The sequence below is a fragment of the Rhinopithecus roxellana genome, chromosome 11 (genome assembly GCF_007565055.1).
Source record: "Rhinopithecus roxellana isolate Shanxi Qingling chromosome 11, ASM756505v1, whole genome shotgun sequence".
Lineage (NCBI taxonomy): Eukaryota > Metazoa > Chordata > Mammalia > Primates > Cercopithecidae > Rhinopithecus > Rhinopithecus roxellana.
Window position 1 is genome coordinate 120342268 of NC_044559.1, and position 27732 is coordinate 120369999.

The window sequence follows — 27732 nt, forward strand, 5'->3', positions numbered from 1 at the left end:
TGGCAAACCAAGGCTTGTTTGTTCTATTCTTTCACATCCCTCTACGATAATAAGCCACCATCCACGAATTTGCAGACAGCCAGCTGCTCAGTATACCAGAAACTATCTTATTAAAGTGAGAGTAAGTTTAAACAATGAAGATAAGCTTAATGGATGTTCTGTTTCTTTACTAAGTTGTGTTTCCTTATTGAGTACTCTACAGTTCCAACTCTGTACCACAGTTCTCTGCATTATGGAAGAGTAGGTACAAAAAAATGAAAACAAGTCATATTGGTTTGGGGCAAGTAGGAACTGTACTTTTGCACAAATCAACACCGGTTTGGTGCCTACACCCAATAGCTGGCTAGAGAGAGGATCCAGTAGTGACACAAGAAGATGAACCAATTATACAGCCTCAGTCCCTCATCTCTTGGGAGGTAGAGCCCCTGGAAGCACTTATTGCAGACATAGGAATAAGGTGCAATGCACAAAATGTAAGCTGAGATGTGACATCCTGTGACCAAAACCAGACATCATGGGAGTGGAAAGGGGAGGTTCCAAGGGTGCCTTGAAGGTGGGAGCAGGGTGGGAGATGTAGAGTAAGGAGGTGCCTGTGTTTTTTGTTGTATTAATGCACACATTGGTGGTGGGCTCCCTCTAGCGTGGGCACAAAGTGAAATGGATCCTGCAACATTGACTCCAACTCCACAGAGAGGGGAGAGATGTCTGCAGGTGGGATGTGTGGAAGATGGCTCTTCTGGAGACTGTAACATAACAACAGTGATGTGGGGCATGCAATAGTGGATTGCATGGCTCAAGATCATTGCCTAGGGTTGGAGTCAGAGGAGAGACACAGGGGCCCAGTCTAGCTCTGGAGCTGAGCTTCCTGAGGCAGGGTGGGGGAAGAGGAAAGCCTTGAGAGTCAAAAGTCTAAGTCCTGGGCTCTGGTTCTAGCTCTGTAATTAACTCGCTCTGTGAGCTTGAGCCAATTACCTCACCTTTCTGGTTCTGTTTCTTCATCTTTCAAATGTCTTCCTTGGGCACTCAGAAAGTCCCTCCATTCCTAATGCTCTCTTCACTCAGTCCCTTCCAAGGTAGCCTGGTTGTGTGTGGCCACCCACAAGGACCGATTTTTTTTTTTTTTTTTTTTTTGAGACAGAGTCTTGCTCTGTTGCCCAGGCTGGAGTGCAGTAGAGCAATCTTGGCTCACTGCAACCTCTGCCTTCTGGGTCTTAGCTATTCTTGTGCCTCAGCCTCCTGAGTAGCTGGGATTACAGTCATGTGCCACTACGCCCAGCTAATTTTTTTTGTATTTTTAGTAGAGATGGGTTTTCTCCATGTTGCCCAGGCTGGTCTCAAACTCCTGACCTCAAGTGCTCTGCCCACCTTAGCCTCCCAAAGTGCTGGGAGCCACCGTGCCCACCCAGATTTTTTCATTCCTATTGTGAGAGTTGTCAGAATGAAACTGAAATCACTGATGTTAAGGAAACCCTGACAAATAGAGCTGCGAAAGGATATGGAGGGAGGGATCTCAGTTTTGCATGCCTGATAATTAAAAAGACTCTACAAAAACCACAACCTTGCACAAAGGCCATTGTAGCCTAACACAAAAAATACTTCTGCAAGAATATGTGTCCAGCAACTGCCTGTCAACCTTGGGCTGGCGTCACCCTTGTTTTTGTTCTCAGTAGCCAAGGATAATTATTTCCAAACAACTATGTAATCCTCCTCATTTCTGCCGTTAGAAACCATTGTCTTTCTTTCCCTCCCCAAATATGCACGAAGTTTACTATAGCATGCAGATTCCCATTACAGTACTCTATTCCAAAATAAACATCTTTTTCTTTTAAAGAGACTCTCTGTTAGTTATTTGGGTTGATGTTGTTATGGGATAAACTGTACACCCCCTTAAGATTCATATGTTGAAGCTCTAGGCCCAAGCTTTCAGAGTGTGACTGTATTTGGAGATATGGTCTTTAAAGAGATGATTAAGGTAACATAAGGTCATAAGAGTGGGCCCTAGTCTAATACGACTGGTGTCCTTATAGGAAATTAGGACACAGGTAGAGAGAGAAGGCCATGTGAAGACACAGGGAGAAGACAACCATCATGCTAGCCAAGGAGAGAGGCCGGACTCTGAAATAACCAATCCAGCTGCCACCTGGTTCTCGGACTTCTAACCTCACTGTGAAAAAAATACATTTCCATCCTCTTCTGTACTCAGTTCCCCCTCTGGGTTTCCCATTCTATTTATATTTTCTCCCATTTAGCTACCTTAAACACTCACAGGAAAAGTCCCCATTGCACCCTCTCCCTGTCCCTCAACACAATTATCTTTCTCCCTCTGATAGGGTTTGGATATTTGCCCTTCCAAATCTCATGTCGAAATGTAACCCCTCATGTTGGAGGTGGGGCCTAGTGGGAGGTGTTTGGGTCATGTGGACAGATCCCTGACAACTCTCTTAGTGCCATCCTCACAATAATAAGTGAGTTCTCACTCTTTGAGGTCACCTGAGATCTGCTTGTCTGAAAGAGCATGGTACTTCCGCCTCTGTCTCACCATGTAACATTCAGGCTTCCCCTTCACCTTCCAACATGGTTGGAAGCTTCCTGAGGCCTCAACAGAAGCAGATGCCTGCACCATGCCTCCTGTACAGCCTGAAGAACCATGGGCTAAAATAAACCATTTTACATCATCAATCACCCAGCCTCAGGTATGCCTTTATAGCAACACAAAAATGGACTAACGCGCGCTCTCTCTCTCTGTTCTATAACACACAGCAATTGTATATGGGGAAATGAAGCCATTAACACACAACATACACAAAGCCGTGTCTGTAACTAAAAGAGTACACATGAAAAGTAACACACACAATAGTATCCAGTGCCAGGAAGGGTTTGGTGAAATAGACACTCACATAAACTGTTGGTGGGAGTATATATTTGAGGTAACTTTCTGGAGGTAAATTTGGCCACATACATCAAAAGTTTTAAAAGCATTCATACCCACATGCTGAATATCCCAGGAAACAAAATGAAAGATGAGGAAGTGGGGTGGGGGGAGGAACTGAACTTCCAATGGCCAACTTAACTAGAAATCACAAAAATGAAAATGTATAAAAGAGGAACGCTCTATTAATGGTGGGTAGCTAAATGGGTTAATCTTGCCAAGAGACAAATTAATCATCATTATTAAGAGTCTTAAAATTATATTTTCCTTTTGTCTCAGCAATCTCATTTTAAGGAATTTAGCCCAGTGAAATAATAATGAAAGTAATAGTAAGAACATATTTACTGCAATATTTTAAGAGGGAGATTATCTTTTCTATTAGTTTTATTTCCATAGGTTTTGGAGGAATAGGTGGTGTTTGATTACACGAAAAGTTCTCTAGTGGTGATTTGTGAGATTTTTGATGCACACATCACGCTAACAGTATACACTGAACACAATTTGTAGCCTTTTATCCCTCACACTCCTCCCACCCTTTCCCCCAAGTCCCCAAAGTCCGTTGTATCATTCTTATGCCTTTACATCCTCATAGCTTAGCTCTCACTTATGAGTGAGAACATACAATGTTTGGTTTTCCGTTTCTGAGTTACTTCATCTGAATGTCCAATGAGAGAGTTAAATAAATAGCGATTTGTCCATATGATGGAATCATTTCCAAAAATAGTTTAATGATCAAAGAAATTTTTCTTATACAATGTTAAATGGGTAAAAACTACAAAAAGTTTCTATAAGTATTGCTAAAAATATATGCTTGTGTGTAAAAATACTCCGGAAAAATATTCATCAACACCCAAAATTCCTGATCATGAATCTCCCCGCATATTTTTTTTTCTTCTCTGTACTCTTCTGAATGTTCTCCAGTAAGGCAGGATTACTTAAAGCAGAAAAGCAACACATCATTTTAAAAATGGAAAAAATAGGCCAGGCACAGTGGCTCACACCTGTAATCCCAGCACTTTGGGAGGTCGAGGTGGGTGGATTGCTTGAGTCCAGGAGGTCTAGACCAGCCTGGGCAACAAAATGAGACCCCATCTCTACAAAATTGTTTTAAAAAATTAGCCAGGCATGGTGGCACACACCTGCAGTCCCCACTACTCAGGTGGCTGAGATGGGAAGATCACTTGAGCCCAGGAGTTTGAGGCTGCACTGAACCGTGGGCATGCCACTGAACTCCAGCCTGGATGACAGAGTGAGACCCTGTCTCAAAAAAAAAAAAGGCATGGGAAGGAAAGAAAAGGAAGGACAAAAATGAAGCACACACACGTGAGAAAGGAATGATCTATTGCAACGTGCCACAAATCTGTCTTACAGACCCTAGTCTGAACCCTGCTGGCATCACATGCAGAAGAAACATGTATTAGATGTTTAAGAAATTCAAGTTAAAATGCCATTAAAAAAAAAAAAAAAACAGATTAGAAGTCCCAAGGCAGTCTAACCACCCAGTCTACAAGAGGACCAGATGGCAGCCTAGACCGCCATACTACATTCTACTTGGGAGAAGGAAGGGCTGGACATGGAACTGGAGAAGATATTCTGACTTCCTATCCATCCTGTGAAGACCTTGTTCTTCTTTTATCTTAATTTGCAGTTGCAGAGTCTTAAAGAGAATGCGACACTGACTTCCTGGCCTGAGATGGGAGAGTCTAGACTCCGTCAAGACTTCTGGTACTCCAAAGCATCCTTGCTGTGGTTTGGGTGATCAAAGTCAGGCCACTGCTTGGGATCACACTCCTCAGGGCATATAGCTGGGCTGATGAGCCTACTGGGACATTAAAGGAACGAGAAGGGCAGCTTCAGATGGGCACTCATTCCTGTCCTCCCTGTATTAGGTAGATTTAGAGTATAGCATGGGAAACACTCGGGGATGGAAGGGACACGATGGCAAAAGACAGAGAGAGGAGCTGGGGTTTTATCTGCCCTTCAAATCAAGTGCCGTTTGACTAAGTTCCCAGTTGGCTCATGTCCTCGTCTTCTACCTATAAAATGGCACACTTATGCAATGTCCTTCTGAAGGTGGGGGTGGACTAAAGCCCCCTGATTGCCTGAAAACCCATGAGTCTGAGTAATGTGCCTGGAAGCAGAGAGAAACTGCTGGCCAAAACTCATCTGCCTCAGTAGTACTCAGCAGAAAGCAGAGGGTCTGCTCAGTTTCCCTCTGATTTCCATAAGTTTCTCAGACTTAAAAAAAAAATTGACAAATGGCTGAGGCATTATAGAATCCTAAAATCAAGGAATGTATCCCAACTTGTACACTTGCATGAAGTCAATTTTCATCATTTTCCCAATGCTTTCTAAATCAAGAAAGGCTAAGCTACAAAACAGAGTGCAGCATTATTTTGGAGACATCACTAAACTACAAAGGCATGAAAAGATAAATAAGGATGATGTGTGGAGATTCTACTTCCTGATCCAAAGATAATTATTAATAAGTAATGAATAATAACTTCCTGATCCTAAAATAATTTTGAAAGATACATTTCCGCTTGAAGCTAAAACTTTGAATTTTTCACCAAAGGGAGACATTGGGAGTTTCAGGTCTGCCTTGGCTTCAGATGTTTCCTTCCTTCTCTTCTCTACCAGAGATGATCCCGTCCTACAGATAATCACTTACCTGTCAGGGTCACCTTCGGCATTAGGACTTCTTACTTACTGCTAAGCCCCATCCTCTCCAGTGGATCATAATCCAGCTCTTTGATCTGTGCATGAATATAAATGACTCTGTCAAATTCTTGAAGGTTATATATATTATGAAACTGCTATTGAAGCGTCTCAGTGACAATCAAGCAACTTATATCAAGACCAGAAGCCCTGTTCAAAGCTCTGAAAGTGTTTTAGTGTTTTCCATACATGAAACTTTTGAATGATCCTAAGAGGCTGCACAGTATAATTATGGTTCTCACATCATAAATACGTTTTGTTTGCCGGTTTTGAAAATAAATCATCCCAGGGACCATTCCTACTCAACCTCCACGTCTTTCTGGGACATAAATCATAGGAGATGGAAAAATCCCCCTGGGCCTGCTCCTTGTTTTCCCAGCTAGAGGATGGTTGCAGGCAAGAGTCATGTTGAACTGCTAGAGTTGTGGCCCAGACACTCCTGGAAGGAGCCTTGGCAAGTGAAATGCACAAAACAAGTTTATCCTGCAAGATTTTCAGGCTCCTTTCCTCCCAGTCCCACCGAGATGAACATAAACAGTGAGAATATGTTTGCAAACAAACCCTGAGTTACAATATAGATGTGACACTATAGTTAGATCATAAGAGCTACCCTTTTAAAATTTTTACAAAAATCAACTACCAAAAAAGATGTAGAGGTCCAGAAATCATTTTATGCAGCACTGTTTGGGAAAGCCAAAAAATTTCTTTCAAAAGAAAGAAGTACATGCAACCAGGAAACGTTTTATCAATGACTGTTCCCACAACAAGCATTTTGTTAGGCATTGATTATGGGAATCAAATATGTCAAAAATATTCCCAATTATTAAATGGCCCACGTTTAAGTGTGCAAGCATACAGTTAGACTTTTAAAGGAAGCAGGTGTTCAAAATTCTTGCTAGAATTCTATAAACAAAGTTGTGACTTACCTCACAAGGATGCATTCTAAATGATTACAAACAACTTCCTTGCATTGCAAGTTATTTTTCTGTGTGTTGCCCAGGTATTGTAGCATATCTAACTCATATCACACATTAGATGGGAATGACAATCCCTGAATGTTAAATCTAAAACGGGAGAGTACAGTATTTTTAATCAATGGTTCTGCTGCAGACTGGACCATAATAATAAACTCCAGTAAGCACACGCTGTCCCAAAATGTTCAGGGAGGAAGTAAGGATACACAGGAAAGCCTATGTAATAACCAATTATCCAAAACAGGAAGTGAAGTATTCCACATCTGTAGTGCTTTGTTTATATAATTAACTCTTTGCAACCTGCTGAATCTTATAAAAGTGAAATAAGTCATAATTAGAATAATAAAAGGGTGTACTAACACATAAATTTGTCCATAAGCATGTGCTGACTTTTGTCCACAAGGAATTTAATGGTATTAAAAATACAAAACCTAGCATTGTTACTGAAATTAAAATTTGGGAGAAGACAGGAGTATATCTGTCACTAACTGCTGATGACTAAATTTTCCCATGTGTCTCATGCTTACGTGAATTTGGACGGCTCTCAGGGCTCAAATAGCAGTTTCTCAAAGAACTCTTCCAGGCCCTCTCTCCCGAGTCCACAGCTCATGGGTTCCAGCTACAAGGACTCGCGGCACACTAGGCTTCCCTTTCATGACATCTCTTAAACTGTAATTAAGTAATTAATTGTATAAGTATATAATTAGTTGTTTGATGTCAGTCTTTCCCTAACAGTATGAACGCTTTATGAAGAAAGTGCCTGTGTTCCGTGCCTTGAATCAAGCAAATACTGAATAATTATATGTCGAATGAATAAATTATAATTACTGTTTCTTCTGTTTCATTAAGTGCCATCACTGAGTAAGCCTGGAAGAATTAAGTACTTCTTAATAAAGCTCTGCTAAAACAACTCGACTTTTATCATCAGAGCCTATGACACTCTCTAAGGTGGTCTCTGCTATCCCCTTCTTCTTTGCCAAACATTCAAAAATCAGTAAGAACATTGTCTAAACTCCCAAATTCTTCCTTTGTACATATGTACTGGGAAAAGTGAAATTCACTTGATATTATTGATGCTCTTCCCAGGGCCCAGGAAAACAACTTCTAACACTAAGGTGATTTTAGATAGGATACATAAATACGATAAAGCAAAACAGTAAAATGTAAAACCCTGTGACATTTTAACATAATAATGTAATTGGCATTGCAATCACACTTGCTATTTAGTGGTTTGTTTGGGGGGTGGGGAACATTGTGCAATTCTCCTGCTCACTCATAAAATTTGTTCCTTGCCAAAATGTTATCTTTTTACTTTTTACTTTGTCAGATATGAAAACTATGAAGCCAGAAATGGTGACGCATGTCTGTAACTCCGACAATTTGAGAGGCTGTGGCAGGAGGATTACTTGAGCCCAGGAGTTCAAGACCAGCTCTGGCAACAGAGTGAGACCCCATCTCTACAAAAAAAAAAAAAAAAAAGAAAGAAAGAAAAAAGAAAAAAAAAACTTAAAAAAAAAAAAAAAAAGATTAGTTAGGCACAGTGGTGTGTGTTTGTAGTCCCAGCTACTCGGGAGCCTGGGAGATTAAGGCTGTAGTGAGCTATAATTGTATCACTGCACTCCAGCTTGGGCAACAGAGCAAGACACTGTCTCAAAAATGTGTAAGTAAATAATAACCCTATAATCTGTGCCAATGAATGTATATGGCGGCTTTGTTAGTCTAAATCTCTGATTGCTTGCAAGCCATAGAAAGCCTTTCAAAGGCACCTCCAGGAAACCTTACGTACAGGTGTGGAAAGGAGGTAGGATTTGGCCTTGTTGGGGGCCCTAAGGGCATGCAGGACAGCAAAGCGGGTAGCCTCCTGCACTCAGGAGGCTCTCCTGAGCTCAGGCCTCTTCAGGGAGATCTGAGCAGGTTCAGCCACCACCATCCCTGTTAGGCAAAGTCTTGTGTAGTCCTGCAGAGTCACTTTAATCCAATCAGCTGGGACCAGGGAAGTGACAGCATGTAGGACAGAGCATGGTTATCCACAAAAATTAATGAAAAAGTTAGTTGGGGCCACATAGCCTTGGACAGTAACCCTCTGGAAACATGGCAAGAAGTGTGACTGTCCTGTGTTAAGAATCAGAAACCAGTTCCCTTCAAGAGTGATCTGATGACTCAATTTGGGGTGCAGAAAAGTTTCCTCTTTCCTCAGGTAGAATAACAGGAGTTTAGATGTTGTCCATTTCTCTATTTTAGTTTACTATTCCCTTTCATGTTTGCTGCTCAAAACAGAAAAGGAACTGTGTATGTGGAGGGGAGGGGGGAGCTACAAAGATTAAAATGCCATAACGTAAACACAAAATCAGCAACTAGACCCTTGGCTCTAATATTGACTTTGCAACTTTTGAATCCATTTTCTCATTCTGCTTTTCTTTCATTAGAACTCTGCAGCCCCCAAATACAAACATGATAGACAAAGTCCTGAGAATTTTGCTTAGAATGACAGAAAGGAGCTAAAGTTCACAAATGGACCATATCCAGTTTTCTGCCATAACAAAACTCATATTCAAACCCTCTGTGTAGGAGAAGCATATATTAGTCCATTTTCACACTACTATAAAGAACTGCCTGAGATGTGGAAATTAAAAAGGAAAGAGGTTTAATTGACTCACAGTTCAGAATGGCTGGGGAGGCTTCAGGAAACTGACAACCATGGTGGAAGGCGAAGAGAAAGCAAGGCGCCTTCTTCATAAGGTGGCATAATGGAGAATAAACACAGCAGGAACTACCAAACACTTAGTAAACCATGACATCTCGTGAGAACTCACTCACTATCACGAGCACAGCATGTGGGAAACCGACCCCGTGATTCAATTACCTCCACCTGGTCTCTCCCTTGACACGTGTAGATTAGGGAGATGATGGGGATTACAATTCAAGATGTGATTTTGGGTGGGAACACAGTCAAACCATATCAAAGCAGATTATATAAAGAAAAGAGCAAAACTTTCCCTTTTTACTTTTTAGTTTATTATATATGAGTATTTTTATAGAAAGTTATTTTGGTAGAAAAGTTGTTTGGTGGGTATGTCATAGTTACCTGTACACCTAACCTCACAAATGCTTAAGATAATAAAATTATAAGCACAGTCTATTTAAAACCTAAATTATTTTTTGTCAGAAAAAAAAAAAAAAAATCTAAGGTATTCATTTACTCTGTGGCCTGGGTTGCAAACAGTAAATTTATAATCGTGAATGGAAAAAAAATAGTCTCAGAGGGGAAAAAAAGGTAGTAAATTCTACAAATAAATAACTGTGCTGCCTTGTAATTTCAAATATGGTGTGTTTAATTCATAATACTATCAAAATATTCATTTCATACTTATGGAATATAAAAAACAGAAAATCCAATATTTGGAAGAAGTGTTTATTCTATGAGATGTCATCCACGAAGTTTATCAATTTACAATTAGGAAGGATTATGAGCCAAAGAGCAACTTTTACAAAATAATACAGTAAGACTAGCATCCAAATCGCATAGATTTATATGAGAGTGAAAAATAGGGAATCACTCACTTTTTCAATGATCGGAAGCGTAAGGGGGAAAAAAAAGCAATTGTGTTCTATGATAAATGAGCCTTTCTTAGCTGAGAAATCAGTTTCTTCCCATTTTATGTACTCAATTTGCGCACTTTCTATTCTATGCTCCAAGCCATTTCTTTCATCTTACGAATATAAGGAAATTAGAATTGTACTACTGAGGACATATGAGGAATTTATTCTTGAAAGAAGTTAACTACAATGAAGCATTGTTGCAGTGCTTTGATATAAATTCAGAAAGATACTGAGCTTGGAAAAGCATAATATTGTTATCACTTACAACTAAGTTCGTTTGGGGGAGGAAAATATCTTGACTGATTCAGCAATGTAAATATACTGAAGCCAGCACACACCTCTGATGTGATTTGATGTGAGTTGTCATGTTAAACCTCAGACCCAGGGTATTATGAGGGTGCATTACTTACATCTAACAACCCATGCTCCAGGAAACCACGGTGAGAGCCAAGAAGTAGAACCATTTTTTTATATCCTGCATTTATTTAAGCAAACCAAATGTGTAGAGATAGGAAATTAATGTGTTATAATGTTTTACAAATACAGAGAGAAGACACAGAATATTAAGACCCTGAAGAGAGTGCATTTGAGAACGCAGTTTTATCATAGGAGATCACTTGCAGGGAACACATTAAAGCCATTGCTGACACAGCCATCTGTCATTCCTGGTTTGCTGTCATTCAAGTAGTTTCAATAGCTAAATCGGTGATTTGCTTTTAAACAAATATTAATGTTAATGATTAGGGTAGCCTTGAAGGGTTTGTGAGTGACTATACTATACAATGTGATGCTAGGCTTAATGTGTCATTTCAATGCTGTTGTACATTATGCAGGGGAAATAATGTCTTATTACACATTAACTGCGACATCCACTAAAATGTGAACTAGTTTGCATAGGTTAGTCCTTTGGGCAGCACGATGTTGCTCTAGTCCACCAAGGCTTAAAGATTCACAGTGTAGAGGAAAAAAATATGAATTAAAGCATTTCTACTAAAATATATTTTAATAGCTGGTGTTAACAATTTGCATAACAAAAGCCAAATTATATTAATGACATTGTAACATTCTGTGAAGCCCCTTCATTTGGAAAACATTCAATGTTTTCTTCAAAACTGTTACACTCTCAAAGTTAGGCTTGCAAATTAATCATCAACCACAATTCTATATATTTTGAAGCAAATAGAAGCCAAACTGCACAATGGTTCAATTTTGATCACAGGTCAAATATCAAGTTTCACATCATGCCTGTAATACACCTGGTGATGCTTCCTAAATGCTCAGCAATTCATTGCATGGACACTGGAGAATGGGACTGTGATGCAGTTTTCTCTTTTCCTTTAAAGTACATCATTCTTAACAGCAACTGGATTACAAAGAAGTAGATACTATGCAAACTGGATACCATATATCAAACACAAAAAATCCTATGGAATTCCCATGAATATACTGAAGTCATATAGACAATTGAGAAAATTTGCTCAAAGATTCTTCCAAGTTTATGGATTCAAGTAGTCTAAGCATCATGGAATAATAACCACAGAAGCAACATACAATGCCTTGACTTTTTTGATCAATAGTTGACAGTTGCCAGGAAAAGGTACAAAAGGCATGGAATACTTCAGAGACTTTTATTTTAGCATCCTTGTGAGTTTACATAGCTTCTTAACTAAAAGCTCTCCCACCTCCATATCATGTTACCCAAAACAACCACAATCTAGCCACTTTTAGATTATCAGAAACAAATCGCTAAGGTATAATTAATTTATGAAGTGAAGTTCATCTTGTGTAGTGAATCCAGCCTCATAATTATTCTATCTTACAATAGGCATTTTAAATCCCAAATCTAAAGTTAATGTTTATATAGCTCAACTGTATATAAATCCACAAAGAACCTTTCAGAAATAGAGGGAAGAAGTGGGCATTTTCTAAAGTTCTAAATCTTTAGAGATAAAATACAATCATCAGCTAACACCTTTAATATCTGTCAGGAGCATCCTACTTCCCTACCACAAAAATATCAATCATGTGTAATAAAATATTACTACAGAATACGCAGCAACTTGCTTGCTTGGTTTTCTTTCCAAGACCATACTAGACAAACAAGAGTAATCAAAAAGGCACCTATATTTGTATATATCTGTATATAGTTTTGGTATATATTTTATCGACTTTCTATAGGGATGTGTTATTAAAGATCACACACGTTTTCTTCACCTTTTACTGAAAACATTCCACTGGAGATGGATGAACCTGAAAATGAGGTACACCCCTTGAACTTCCACTGTCTTTTTAGAAAAGTCTTGTTCCTCATTCCCAGAGTGCTGTCAAGCTCAGCACAGAGAAGAGGTAAAAAGACTGTGGCACATTGGAAAAACCAGATCTGCATCTTCTTCAAGAAATAAACCCAGTGGCCAGAGAGGGGCTGGTCTAATCTCATCCATATTCCTACAAGGTGCTTGTGGAAACTGTGCTTACAAATGCCTGTGTGGTGTATGGAGGTCGGGGAGACCTGGGATCATCAAGAGCCTCCTCCATGGACATTTGATAACCAGATAAATATTTCAAACTGGGCTACACTGCAAGTGTGTAAACAATAACAAGAAGACATGAAGGATTCATTTTGCCATAGGTTAGAAATAGAAAGCTTTCTACAGAACAAGTATTATTAGTAAAAACATACTACAAAAGCTTATGACAAAAGCAATATATTCTGTTGCTATACTTTGCTTGAGAGAGAGAGAGAGAGAGGATCCCCATACAGCTTTGTTTTCAGAACCTTTTAAAAGTATATCAAACTGTTCCTTGTGCTTCTGCCAGGCTTGAGAACACATCAAACTTGAGAAAGACAGGTGCATGCTCTCTGTGCTTGGACGTTTACACAGTCATCTTTAACTCAATTTTTAAAATCTTCTTTAGCTGTCAGCTTTATGCACGAGATACTCGTTGCCCCATTGAAGGTGGGAGGGAAGGACATGGAAAGTGTAAAAGTTGTTCAGGCATGTAATTTTGTTTAAATGATGCTTTTAAAAATAGCACTTTGGTTTTATACATATACTTTTCCAATATTTCTCCTGAGAGTCTTAACATCCTGACAAGCTTTATTAACAACTGCCAACACTACCAAATTATGGCCTCAAAAGCATGCAGTATCTTGTTCAGTTTTAGTCTTCATTGCAAAATAACTACCCTCTAGTTGAATTCTGATCAGATCTTAATTCCTAAAGGCTTGAAGCAGAAATATTTTGCTATGCAAACATTATTACATGAAGCTTAAACTTTTAGGAGACTTATTCCTCAACTATGTATTGACTTTTATGTTCAGTGAATCTGGTTTTGAAATCGGTGGATGAAATTACTTTCCTGATTACAAGCATTATTTCAAGTCAGTTTTCATCGCGGTTCCTACAAATGTGCTATTTATCCCAAAATTGTACCTGTCCTACATTTAGTCTGAAAATTTAATCAACAACTACTCTTTCTTATAATCACAAAAGAAAATGGCCTGCCTGGTGAAATGTAAATACATACTTAGTAAAATAAAATGGAGCAGGTATTTTATCCTCAGTTTTAATGACAGATATTCTTGCAAAAATATTGCAAGTTCAGTTTATTTTTGTAGGTTTGTGTACAACATACCAAAACAGATAAGGGGTTTTATCACTTGAATCACGACTGGCCACTTCAATGAGAGAAAACCAGCCAAACCCCCTTTAAAGAAGTCTCTGGTTATTTGCCTGCGTTTATTTTTTCAACTTCATGTCAGTGACATATAGATGTAGCTTCAGTGTAATAAAGCTTATTTGCTCTTTTAGCCTAATAAAATGAAACCACAGATTTTCAAAAGCATGTGCTAACTTTTCTAAAGTGTAAATAAATTAGCTTTGGCCTTTGGACTAGTAAACACTTCCTTAAAAGATGTTTTACAGGATGTTTTGTTAATTTCCTTGAATATAACATATAAGGCAGATATCCCCAAGACCCATACATTTTAGTACATTTTCGCAATGTTTGCTTTTTCGGTTTATCATAACTGTGAAATCAGACCCTAAATGAATGCTACCCTGTTGCAGGTCACAGTAAACGGCACAATCAGAAAGACACAGGCTTGCTGATGGGCGCCAGTGGCTTGGTGACCTTGACTGCAGGCTCTGCATGAAATTTCAAGACCCACCAGCAAGGGCTAGCAAAAGCCTGCAAAGTCACTTATTCGAAAATCAAAACATGGCAACGATTTCTTTCTTAGAGAACAGGCTCTCGGGCCTGTACTGAAAAATCTCTGATGACATTCCTGTTTCATTCCCTTAAACATGATTTAGAAAAAAAAAGCCAGAAGACGGAAAAGGACGTCTTTTGATTAACCAGTTTTGGTGGCTAGATTTCCATTCCAGAATTTGAATACCATTTTCCAAAAGAAGATACCAGACCATCTCTGTATGGAATTGGTAACTTTGTTTGCCAGGTATTTTTCTAGTCACACTCCAGCTTCCATTGCTTCATTGGCTCCTGTTACATTTTCTTCACTTTGAAATCCATGGTGGCATTAAGTGAATCAAAGCTGTTCAACGGAACACCTAAATCGCTTATTTACTAGATTATACATGTTATTTCCTAAGGTGTAAATCCTTCAAAACTAGAGTGCAATGCAGGAGGAAAATCTCAAGCATCTTTTCAAAGTATGTTTTCTGATGAGCTGGCAACTAGCGGAAGAAAGGGCTTTTAGGTATCAGTCACCCTTCTGCTTCAATAATAGGAACGCGCAGTGCAGCTGCCTATGTTACAGAAGCTTGAATCTACATGACATGCAACAGGGTAAATGCTACTAGGGAAATTATATCAATGACATTCTAATTTGCCCTTTGCAGAGTAGCTGTGAAGTTATTTGGTCCTGACGTTCCATGGAACGGAGCATAGACTTGGGTCCATAGAATATAAATAGAGAGTAGGAGATGCCTTGGTACAAATGAGAAATAAATAGATCCCAGTCAGCCTAGGGAACAAGGAAATTTCTCTGTTTAGTAGAAGTTTCTAGATCCCTAAGGCTACCAGTCAATATCATTTTAACCAGACTGTCCTTCTGCCACTGTTTACACTTACTATATTGGGCAATTTTCACTAATATTGGAAATTGCCTCATGACTCAAAAGCAAAACGGGTTTTAAATTATTGGCTGCATTACCACGTTAAGAGAATTGGCTTGGGGTGATTTCAAAGTGACAGCTAAGAAGTTTTACATACACACTACATTTAAGGGACAATCAACATCTCTAGTAAAGTCTACAAAAATACATTTCCCAGAAGGGTTCAATAGCCAATCAAAGGAAACCATGAACACAATTAGCAGCACCAGGTGTCCAGACACAATGATTTTTGTGTGTAGGAATTACTGAAAATGCTGCTGTTTTCAGCCCAGAGGTCATTCCTTCTTCCTGGTACCTGTGTGTCTAATTGTCAAAGGAAGGATACATCATTGTAAAATAATGGCCAAGTTGTCTTAAAAGTATCTTCTATCTTTTAAAAAGATTAGGTTTAGGATACATTAGAATAAAGCTCAAAGGGCAGGGAGAAATAATTAATTAACAAACTCAATGTAATTCGCTGGGAGCATTCCTGTTCTCCCTGTTCTCTGCACTGTGCCGTACATCCAGCCATCATCAATGGGCTGCACGTTGACAATGTAGTCGCCGTCTCGAAAGGAGACCTCGTCTTCATCCTGGGCACTGTAATCATACATGGCTCGGTAGGTCCTCTGAGAAAGGAAGAAGGGATTATACGATGAATACCAAAATAGCTACAGTCACAAATTCCAATCACAACACATCAACCCACACATAAAGTAACTATTAGGAATGTTTTCAAACACACGGATCTCTGGAAATCTGTAAACCTAGCATCTCATCGTGCTGATCTCAAGTTTCCTAGTCTAGCAAAAAGCTTAATATTTTTGGAACAGGGATAGAAACGTCACTAAATACAACAGCTACCCCATCAAAAAGTAGGCTTTGAAATAATAAAGCCAAGTTCCCCCCAACTTCAGATAACCCCAGAAACCTTAGATTATACATGATTTCATATTCTTCAGAGAACAAAACTCGTCCTATGTCAGAGAAGTCCAAATCTCTCCTGGCAATGTATTTTTCTTAAGTAGATGCTAAAAGTGTTTATTTCCTCTTAAAAATATGTAAAACAAATGAAAGAAAAAACCCACAATATATTCACTATATAGGTTTCTGTATCACTGTGGGAGAAATTGAGCATATAAATGTTCTGAATGCTAAGGTACGTAACTCAATGGTACTTATTATATTATGATTATAATGAGTTTTCCTATATTTGTTTTTGTTTACGGCTAAGTATTTAGCTAACATTAACATCAGACAATCTCAAAATCAAGCATATTCACAGACTGAGGACATTGGCTGGGACCCAAAGAATTTTAGAGCAATTCAAGTTACCGGACAGTGTAGAAGAGTTTTCTAGGTGTTGAGGCAAAGACCAAGAGACTAGGTCAAGGGCTTGTAGAAGAAATTTCTGCATGAGAAGCCAAGTATAACTAGCAAATGTTGAACACTGCTTCCAAATTTTACACTGAATATATGAACCAGTTCCTCAAGATTTCCAATGCGGGATTTGAAGATACATTTTGGCCACATAATTTAGGCTTTTGTGTTCATTGTAAGATGAACTTGTAAATACAACCATCAATACCTGTGCTCCTAAGGCCTGAATAAAGATCATAATCAGCTAGTACCAATCATGAAGTAACAACTAGGATATTGTACTGGTAGATTCTTTGGATGTCTTAATATTTTATATAATGCTTATTATTGCCTTCCTTTCTCAACAGTTTACCTCTGTAAGTTTTGTGCTTCCTTCAAAAGAGTTGTATAAATGGCAACACATCATCATTTATCTTTGAATGAAAATACCCAATATTCAGTTCAACTCTATTCCACAGGTATTTACACGCTTGAGGTGAAATGGGAAGACCAGATAAGGAGGAACATATCAAATGGACACTTACTAGATTTGGTGAATGCTGCATTGATCTCATGGATGACACACTGGTCTGGTGCATGTAGCCATAGCCTTGGGAATGGCTTTGCTGATAGGCTCCGGGAAGAACAGGTGCTGCATGTTAAACATACACACACACAAAGATTCCTTAAAGCTAGCCTCGAAGCACCCATCCCAAGCCCTCAGAGTGATGTTATGCTCTGCTAGAAGCTTCTGAAACAAAATGCCTTTTCAGTGTTGTGAAATTTGGGTTGCAGTGTTGTAAGTGATCTCTAGATTAGTAGAAATCTTAGTAATTAGGGAAACATAAAGAAACTCAGTTTGGCATGCAGTTAAACATACTTTAAACATTCTTGTTGCTCTATTGCAGATGCTATGTTAAAAACATAAACAAAAATTTTTCATACTCCCTTAATGAAATCATGTTTTTATTTGACCATGTGATCCTTTTAGGCATTTTCCAAAAGAAAAATAAGAATTTTAAAGGAATTTAATGACAGAGTATAAATACTTTCACAGGGTATTTCTGATATAACAGATACTGTCAATATTTCAAGACATACAGCTGAATGTTACTTTTACAAAGATGGCAAACATAACGTATGTTTAGCAACATGTTTGTCAGTAGTTAAAAAGTCTACACCCTTTAAAGAAACATTTACTTAGAATATACGAAGTCTTTATTTTATGAATAAGTGATATTCAGCTGACTTAATCAGGACTAAATAAGTCAGCTAAATATGTTACAAAAGCCCGAGAAACCAAACCACTTAAAGAATTTCATAAATATTATTGTTTTATATTAAGAAAATATCAAAATAGTATTCATTTAGTTTGTGCTCTCCAAACCACTAATTATGACATTCAAAAGGCATAGTTCATGTTTTGAAGAGCTCAAAATTCTAGAGAAGCCAACATAGAAGCTAGATTTTAAAATCCCACAGAATCAGCAGACATAAGCTTGTGTGTTTCTCTGTGAATGTATTTAAGTTACCTGTAGCCAGAAACATGAGTTATAAATGAGGGTATTTTCACAGCATGCCCTTCATTGTCTTTTGAATAATTTATATGCTACATTAGTAAAATTTATATGTCATATGTGCTATAAAATACGTAATAGTTTGCCATTTTTGTTTAATCATATTGAGTATATAAAGTAATTATAATGGGTTGATTTATTCAGAACAGTTTTTATACTAAAAGAAATAAGATTTAATTCTGGGTGTTATGAATAATTAATATTTTATAAGTAGAAAATTCACTTTAATGATAAGTGAGATCATCAATACTTTAAATAAGTTTAATCATCAGAAAATTACAAATCATTGAATATGTTCTCCAGATGATAATTATATCAGATTGAAAGGGGATTTTTTAAAATAGTTCTTGAGTGAATTTATCTTATAAAGTTATTACAAATTATGCTTAATGTCCAGATAGGGGACCAAAAAGAAATAGCCAAGATCTCCACTTGAATTATAGTATATTGTAGTCATTAAAACATCATTAAATATCAAATACTTCAGAAAAGAACACTTTTTAACTTTATCAACAAAATTTAAATATTTGATGTCAAGAGATATTAAGGATATTGTCAAAATCCACTCACGCAGAAAAAAGAATGAAATTCCCATAGATCTCCAGGCCCTCTTAATTAGCTAAGTAAGGAGGCTTTTCTATGTATTAGAATCTGGAAGCACTGACTATTTATTCATTCACTGCCTCTCCTCTCAGCAAATACTTATCAGTTAATGTGTGCACAGAGCACACTGCATTTCCTGGCACACAGTAAGCCTTCACAAATGGTAACAATAATTATTACTATCCACTATGTTCAAGGCATGCAAGGAAGAAAAGGGGTGACAGAAACAATTGCTCTCCTGGAGCACGGATGGGCCTGGGCACCTGGCCTTTTACCCAATTAACAAAATGTCACTGGCTACTTAGGGTTATTTCCAATTAAATTATTCAGGCTGCATATCCCAGACTGTTAGTCTTGCACTAGTTTTTAATCATTTAAACAACTCATGACTTCATTAATTACTACTTGAATCTATTTGTAAAGTGTTAAAGATTAAATATAAACATCTGTGTAAATTTATAAAAATTAAATTCGAATTCATTGTTACACCATTTAACTATGAACTTTAAGTTTTGATGTGTAGAGGTAAGCACAGCCATCTTTAAATGTTTAGGAAAAACTTTCAGGAATGGACACTGAAAAACTTGGGAAAATAGGCTATCTCATACTCTGTAATACATTTAGGTTCACCTAGTTTATACATCACAGTCCCAGCTTAGTGCCCGTTAAGTACTGACAATTCAAGAATGTTGCTTAACAATGTTCTCTCATTTTGGCTTTCAAAAAATAAGTATGCTGGGTATGGTGGCTGACATCTGTAATCCCAGCACTTTGGAAGGCCAAACCAGGAGGACTGCTTGAACCTAGAAGTTTGAGACCAGCCTGAGCAACATAGCAAGACTCTATCTCTACTAAAAACAACAATAATAATTAAAATAATAGCTGTGTGTGGTGGTACATGCCTGTGATCCCAGCTACTTGGAAGGCTGAGGTGGGAGGATTGCTTGTACCTGGGAGGTAAAGGTTGCCATGTGATCTCACCACTACACTCCAGCCTGGGTGACAGACAGCGACCTTATCTCAAATTTTATATATATATATATATATATATATATGTATGTGTATACACACACACACACACACACACACACACACACACAAAAGGTATATTTATGCCTACTCCTTACTTATATCTGACTTTCAAACGGAACCTGTGCTACTGTCAAATATAGCAAGAAAAGAAAGTAATGTATTAGTCCTAAACGTGTATATGTTGGAGAGAGCAAGGAAGAGAGTTTAGAATGAGAAACTTTCCAGTAACTATAACCATCTGTCTAGCCCTTGCAGTTTATCTTCATGCCTGTATTGATTAGTCTCATTTGCCTTCTGGCTGAATTACTTATTAAAAAGTTTCTTTGAGATTATAAAACCTACTTATCTACCTTACACTTGGTACAATAAAAGAGTTTTTAGGGAACTCCTACGGGGTTATAAGAAACCATAACTGATGGCTCACGTCTGTAATCCCAGCACAGTGGGAGGCTGAGGCGGGCAGATCACTGGAGGTCAGGAATTTGAGACCAGCCTGGCCAACATGGTGAAACCCCAGCTCTACTAAAAACACAAAAAATAAGCTGGGCGTGGTGGCGTGTGCCTGTAATTCCAGCTACTTAGGAGGCTGAGGCAGGAGAATCACTTGAACCCGGGAGGAGGAGGTTGCAATGAACCGAGATCATGCCACTGCATGCACTCCAGCCTGGGCAACAGAGTGAAACTCTGTCTCAAAAAAAAAAAAGACAAACATAATTGAAAGCCTAAAGAAACCAACTTAGTAAAAGCAAATGGCAATTTAAGAAGACTTTGCATAAACACTGCTTTTTTATTGTTATGCTACATGAATGCCTTTTTTGGAAACTTAGGTAAAACGAGGAAAAGGAAATCTAAAACAATGGCTTTACATCGGGTTCACTGAGAATTTGGTTGAAAGATAGTTATTCCATGTATGAGATTTTTTCCATGAACACGTGGAATCAAAGGATTTTTTAAAAAGCAAGATGTTAGGTTAATTTGGCAACAAACAAGGGCTTTTTAATCAAAGAGTAAAAGCGTAGTGCCCTGTTTATTAAACTAGTAATCAGGTACCATTAGCATTGCTACAGATGGGGGACAATGGCTTTTCTAACCAAAGAGTTTGAGTTTGACAGGTTGTTTTATTTCAACAACATTAAGGCCACAAATAATAGTTTTAGTTATACTAAGTCAACGAAAATACACACAAGTGTGACTCAACTTTCATTTCACATTGATAAGATTTATTGACCAAAGATCTAGAAGCTGACTAAAGCTCTTAGCATTTCAGGCTCTATTTGGAATATTCTACAATATTTATAATATCAAAATATCTCTTCTACTGTACAATAAAGTACTTCCACAGATAGCCTATACTAACAGTTTCTGTTTAATGTTTATTATTAAAATGGAAAGAGATAAAACCAAGATAAAGAAGTGAATGCATGTGAAGATCATCAAGGAGAAGATGGAAAGGGAGGAAGAAAAGTTTTTTTGTTTTGTTTTGTTTTTGGAGATGGGGTTTCACTCTGTCACCCAAGCTGTAGAGTGGTGGTGTGATCACAGCTCACTTCAGCCTCAAACTCTTGGACTCAAGTGATCCTCCTGCCTCAGCCTCCCAAGTAGCTGGACATATGCCACTATGCCCAGCTAATTTTTTTTTTCCTACAAACAGGATCTTGCTACATTGCCCAACCTGGTCTCAAATTCCCAGTCTCAAGCAATCCTCTTGTCTCAGACTCCCAAAGCACTGGGATTAAGGGCGTGAGCCACTGCACCCTGCTAAGAACATTTTAAGAAGTTTACCAAATCTAAAACTGGAAAAAAGAGGAAATATATGTAAATACACAAAAATTAGAGTAAATGAAAGGAAGAAATGTACCCACAATAAAGGTTGAAGAGTACTCAAAAGGAACTTCACTGTGGGGGATGTACACAGAGTGCGTGAAAGAAGAGAATATGATTAAGTGTCCGTGGTGTGCATGGTGCTTTGTATGTTGTCATTTAATTACTGCGACAACTATCTAAAACAGATACCATTCCCACTTTACAGAACAAAATACAGCAGAGGCTGAGAGATTGAACAGGAAGGCAGCAGAAAAATTATGTGTGTAGTGAAGCCACAGTTAAGGTTTCAAGTCATCAAAGATAAGGGGAAGGTTTTGAAGGCCCCTCAATGACTATAGAGATACAGTCGATGGCCAAATTCTGAATACAAAGAAAAACAAGGAAGGAAGGAAGGAAGGAAGGAAGGAAGGAAGGAAGGAAGGAAGGAAGGAAGGAAGGAAGGAGGGAGGGAGGGAGGGAGGGAGGGAGGGAGGGAGGGAGGGAGGGAGGGAAGGAAGGAAGGAAGGAAGGAAGGAAGGAAGGAAGGAAGGAGGGAGGGAGGGAGGGAGGGAGGGAGGGAGGGAGGGAGGGAGGGAGGGAAGGAAGGAAGGAAGGAAGGAAGGAAGGAAGGAAGGAAGGAAGGAAGGAGAGAGAGAGAGAGAGAGAGAGAGAGAGAGAGAGAAAGAAAGAAAGAAAGAAAGAAAGAAAGAAAGAAGAAAGAAAGAAAGAAAGAAAGAAAGAAAGAAAGAAAGAAAGAAAGAGAAAAAGAGAAAGAAAGAAAAGAGAAAAAATAGTACTTTATGGACTAACTATAGATGTAATGTGAAAAGAGAAAATAATCTGAGTTTTTTTTATGGGCTTACTTTTTGAAAAAACCCAGAAAAAGGGAGAAAATCACCATTCAGAAATTTCCCAATAAAGAGTCTAGGATACAATGCAATTATTGTCATATTTTCTAATACTTGACTACTGTTTTATCAGCTAATGCATGTCAAAGAACTTAATGAGGTTTTGTTTTTCTTTTTAGGACAAAGAACCCCTATTGAGACAGAGAGGAATTGCTAAAAGAGAAAGTATGAATATCTGCTAGTTTTGAAAAAAGTATTAAATAATGAACTAGAGCCTAGTTAAATCCTGTCTAGTCCTGGCCGGGTACAGTAGCTCACGCCTGTAATCCCAGCACTTTGGGAGACCGAGGCAGGTAGATTGCTTCAGCTCAGGAGTTTGAGACCAGCCTGGCCAACATGGTGAAACCCCATGTTTACTAAAAATACAAAAGGCGTGGTGGTGAGCACCTGTAATCCCAGCTACTCACGAGGCTGAGACAGGAGAATTGCTTGCACCTGGGAAGAGGAGGTTGCAGTGAGCTGAGATCGTGCCATTTCACTCCAGCCTGGGTGACAAGAGCAAAATAATTTCGTCTCAAAAAAAAAAAAAAAAAAAAAAAAAAAAAAAAATCCTGTCTAGTCCATGAGTAAGGTGGCTGTGCTGCTTGGTTATAACATAGGGCCATCGCATGGACCTTTCTGCTCAAATTGCTTTTACACGTGTCACTGAGAGTTTCATGTCAAAGCCTCAAGTCCTATTCACATTTGATCACAAGCCATAAGTGGGAGCTAAATCCACAAAGCTTATACATAATCTAGAAACAAGATGCTGTTTTGTAATCTGAAAGGATTCTTAGCACTACAGAAACCCCTTTTCCTTCCCTGCAGGATACAGAAGCAAGCCAGATTGCCTCTAGACTTTAGTTTGCAGATTCTTAATTATAAGCTCTGAATAAGGAACTGCCTAAGAAACAGGCTTACTGCGTAATAAACTAAGAATACACAGATTTCAATATAAAAATGAAGTGTTCTATAATTGAGTTAAAACCACCAAGTTTTAAAGACATGCCTAATCGTCATGATACAAAATAATCAAGCTCAAGCTTTGGGAATCATTTAAAAATAAAAACAATCATTACTGTTTTATATACTAAATCTTCAGTTTCAGCAGGAGCAACAAACTCCGGAAAGGAAGGACAGGAGATTAAGGACTGAAGACAGAGGAAGAATCAGTTACTTGCAGTGTTTTCAACCCTGACTGCGTATGAAAATCGCCTGGGATCTTTTCAAATGTACTACGTTCAGGTCCCCCACACCAATTACAATAAATCAGAATCTAGGGTGGCGGTAAAGGAAATTGCATAATGCTGTCTTATTTTTCTTTTTTTCGACACAGGATCTGGCTCTGTCACCGAGGCTGGAGATGCCATCTCAGCTCACTACAGCCTCCATCTCCCAGGCTCAAGTGATCCTCCCACCACAGCCTCCCGAGTTGCTGGGACTACGGGCGCATGTTACCACACCCAGCTAGTGTTTCTGTGTTTTCGTAGAGATGGGGTTTTTCCACATTCCCCAGACTGTTCTCAAACTCCTGGGCTCAAGCCATCAATCCACCTTGGCCTCCCAAAATGCTGGGATTACAGGCATGAGCCACTGTGCCTGGCTGATGTCTTATTTTTTTCAAATGAGCAGCCACAATGCAGACCTACTGAACTGGCTGGCTTCATTCGCCCCCATTTGACAGGAATTCAGGGACATATGTGGCTCTATTTTAAACACACTGTTCCCCAATTCCCTCTTTTCCCCCAGTGCCTTGTTTCCAATATCTGTGGAAGCAAATGTTTGAACCTGGGCCTCAGAAAGCAGCCTGGGACTGCAGGAAGAAATCCAAGTCAAGAAAAAGCTCATTGTAGAATAATTTGGAGGTTAGCATGCAACATTCCTGGGAAAGCCAGTGCCACAAAGCAGCAAGGGGGAGCGGACCCCATTTCTTTGGGGCGGAGCAGAGCAGGACTTGATGGTCATCAGCTGAGAGGAAAGAGGAAGTGTGCAACCTAAAACATCTTTGCAAAATCAAAAATTCTCTGTCAAGCCAATGCTAGGATCCTAATAATCAATTCTCTTCTTCTAGACTCTCATATTATCTTTGTTTTAATTTTCCAGTTTTAACTAAATTTTATTTCTATTCCTATAATATAACCTGTTTATAGTATATACTATATCCTGCTTACTGCTGACCATACTACAGTAATATATACTACTTACAGTAATAAAACAATTACTGCCATTATTATTTTAAGATTGCAAATCTATTTATTGTGGTGAAATATACATACCATAAATGTATCATTTTAATCATTGTTAAGTGTACAGTTGTTTGACATTAAGCACATTCATATTGTGCAACCTGTAAATCTTTATAAGAAAACGCAACCTACATAAAAGTATTTAAGCACTCAGGTGTGTACCCCTGTGAAAGTTAGTGGGGGAAAGAGGTAACATAAGACTTTACTTCCCCAGGAATACAGAATCTGCATACAATAAAAAGTTAATAATATAAGTTAAATGTTTACAACCCCATTAGCTCAAGATTTTACTAGTTTAGCTCTTAAATCTGCTTTTCAGGAACATCCTTAGTTTCGGGCAATTTGGGATGTTCAGTTTGCTTCCTTACAATGTTCCTTAGCATGTCGCATGCTTTAGTTGGCGCAATTGCCACCACAATCTTCTTTTCACCAACGAAGGAGCTGAAGGTTAGCAGATTAAGTAACTTGGTCAAATATCAGAAACAAGGGGGAGCCAGAATTTAATGCCAAAAATCTGACTTCAGAACCCAAACTCTTGACTATACTAAACCCAAATTATTACAGAAGAAATGACAAACCAGTGTGAGATTCATTTCAAAATAACCACTGTGAATTCAGAAATGTGTAAGCACACTATGGTATGGTGAGCAGAGAAGCTTCTAGGAGTAAGACTGGATCTGAAATTTGAAAAGGAGGCAGTCAAACCTTCCCAGTTGGGGCAGTAGAAGTGAGAAAGAGGGAAAGGTAAAGAAAAATGAGGTTAAATGCACGGGATATGTGCCAGTCAGGCTTGTTAGGCTCATAGAGGTTACTCTATTTGTCATTAATTTGTGTGCATATGTGTGGTAAACATCCAACTAGAAGTTTGTGTGTATGTGGTTGATGAAGTATGCTAAAACATCTCTGGAAGAAATTATAGAGACAGCAATTCATCTACTTTTGGAAAAGCAAGCTCAAATAAAGTAGCATCATTTCTGAAGCAATGACTTTTAGATTTATTGTAAGAGTCATTTTAGCATCTGACAGGTCTCTGGGGAGAGAAAGTGTGTGCGTGTGCATTGTGTGTGTGTGTGTGTGCCTGTTTAATTTTTGTTTCTTTTTCCCATTGCTGATACCAACCTATTTTATCCAAGGGCAATTATTTAGTCGCCTTACCTTGCATGATAAATTTCAAGCCTATGTTCAATATCACATCTCCTAATGTGACTTCAACCACATTCCCACTGAGTAACAATAGCCTCCTAATGATGGCACCTAACAATCTTCAAAGTCATTGTGTACAACGCTGCCTGAAAAACACCTCCCACCATCACTATTAGAATAAGCAATGCTGCCATCGACATATGAAAGATTTAGTTGAAAATACAATTAATTCCAAGAGATCTTTAACCATTTTCTTCCCTAAATATAAATAACCAGGTTTATAGTATTCCTTAAATAAAATATTAATGGATTAAAGATTCTTTATTGCCTGTTAACTGCAAAAGGAAACATAGGTACTTTGTACTTTTTAAACTACACATGCAGACATTACATTTCAGCATTTCACTGATATATTTGACTTAGTTGTCTCAAATAAGAACTTCTAGGCTGGGTGTGGTGGCTCATGTCTGTAATCCCAGCACTTTGGGAGGCTGGGGCAGGCAGATCAGTTAAGGTCAGGAGTTTGAGACCAGCCTGGTCAACATAGTGAAATCCCACCTCTACTAATATACAAAAATTAGTGGGGCATAGTGGTGGACGCCTGTTATCCTAGTTACTCAGGAGGCTGAGGAGTATCGCTGGAACCCAGGAGGCAGAGGTTGCAGTGAGCTGAGATCGTACCATTGCACTCCAGCCTGGGCGACAAGAGTGAAACTCAGTCTCAAAAAAGGAAAAAAAAAAAAAAAAAAAAAAAAAAAAAAAAAAAAGACCTCCTCTAAAATATTATTTTGGGGAATCTGCAGTTCCTAAATATTGAAAAAAACACACAACATTAGTTGTATTTGTAATTATCCACCAGTTAAACTTGATTAGCCTCACAAACCAAGAAAATCAGATTTTGAAGCCAACTGCTTTTTCTCTAGAAAAAATTAGTCTGCAAATGTTCCGACAGAACTGAGTTAAACCATAATATGGTTTAAATACAACTAGATAGCTTTAGATTTTAGAATTTCTGCTATTTTACTTCAGAATAATCTAGCCCATTTACTCTTACATTTAGATTTGAATTGCAACTTCCATTTTGTTCCCTCAGATTTGTTTCTCATTTTAGCTCTCTTAGGATAAACTCTCCAAGTTGTAACTATAATTCAAACCACAAATATAAGCAGAATTGTCAGGGAGGAAAAAGAAAATAATTTCTTCCCCAAATTATAGAGTCTTTAATAATTATTCTCACGGCACAAAATCCATATGGTACATGTTTGTGTGCACACGAACACGTGTGAGCCATACCCCAAAACAAGACAAAAAGAAAAGAAAGGAATGTACAGTGCAGATACATATGTAGCTTCCTGACAAGAACTCCATGACTTTGGGCAGTTCTTTGATAAGATGAAAGCAATTCAGCACATACAACTGGCAGGTAGACAGAGATGCTATTTCCACTTACGTATCCCTATCCCTAAGACTAGCTTGTAGATGCAAATCATGCCATGACTGAAGAGTCTGCTCACAGCAAATCACAATTTTCCTCAGTGAATACTACTGCCCATGTTGTATAAATCAATATTTAATATGAAGATTCATTACTCAAGTACAATGAAAGAAATTGTCATTATTCCACTGCAGAGGATATTCTGGAAATACTTATTGGATCAATGCATATAACATTTTTTTAAAGACTTAAAATGGCATTGCCTTTGGTTTTTCCTGAACTAGTATTCAGGAACTAGTGTATTCTAAT

General features: G+C 38.3%; 1 protein-coding gene across 3 annotated transcripts in view; it reads right to left on the reverse strand.

The window, feature by feature from the left end:
* Positions 1–10019: 10019 nt before the first annotated feature.
* Positions 10020–27732, reverse strand: part of NEBL (nebulette) — a 116157-nt gene continuing 98444 nt past the window's right edge. For all 3 annotated transcript variants that reach the window (XM_010367580.2, XM_010367582.2, XM_010367583.2), the window contains 2 exons: positions 17243–17349; positions 10020–15967 (listed from right to left, as the gene is read on the reverse strand). In XM_010367580.2, coding sequence (XP_010365882.2) covers positions 15791–15967; positions 17243–17349 — 284 coding nt within the window. In that variant the 3' untranslated portion in view covers positions 10020–15790. The remainder of the gene's footprint in view (positions 15968–17242; positions 17350–27732) is intronic.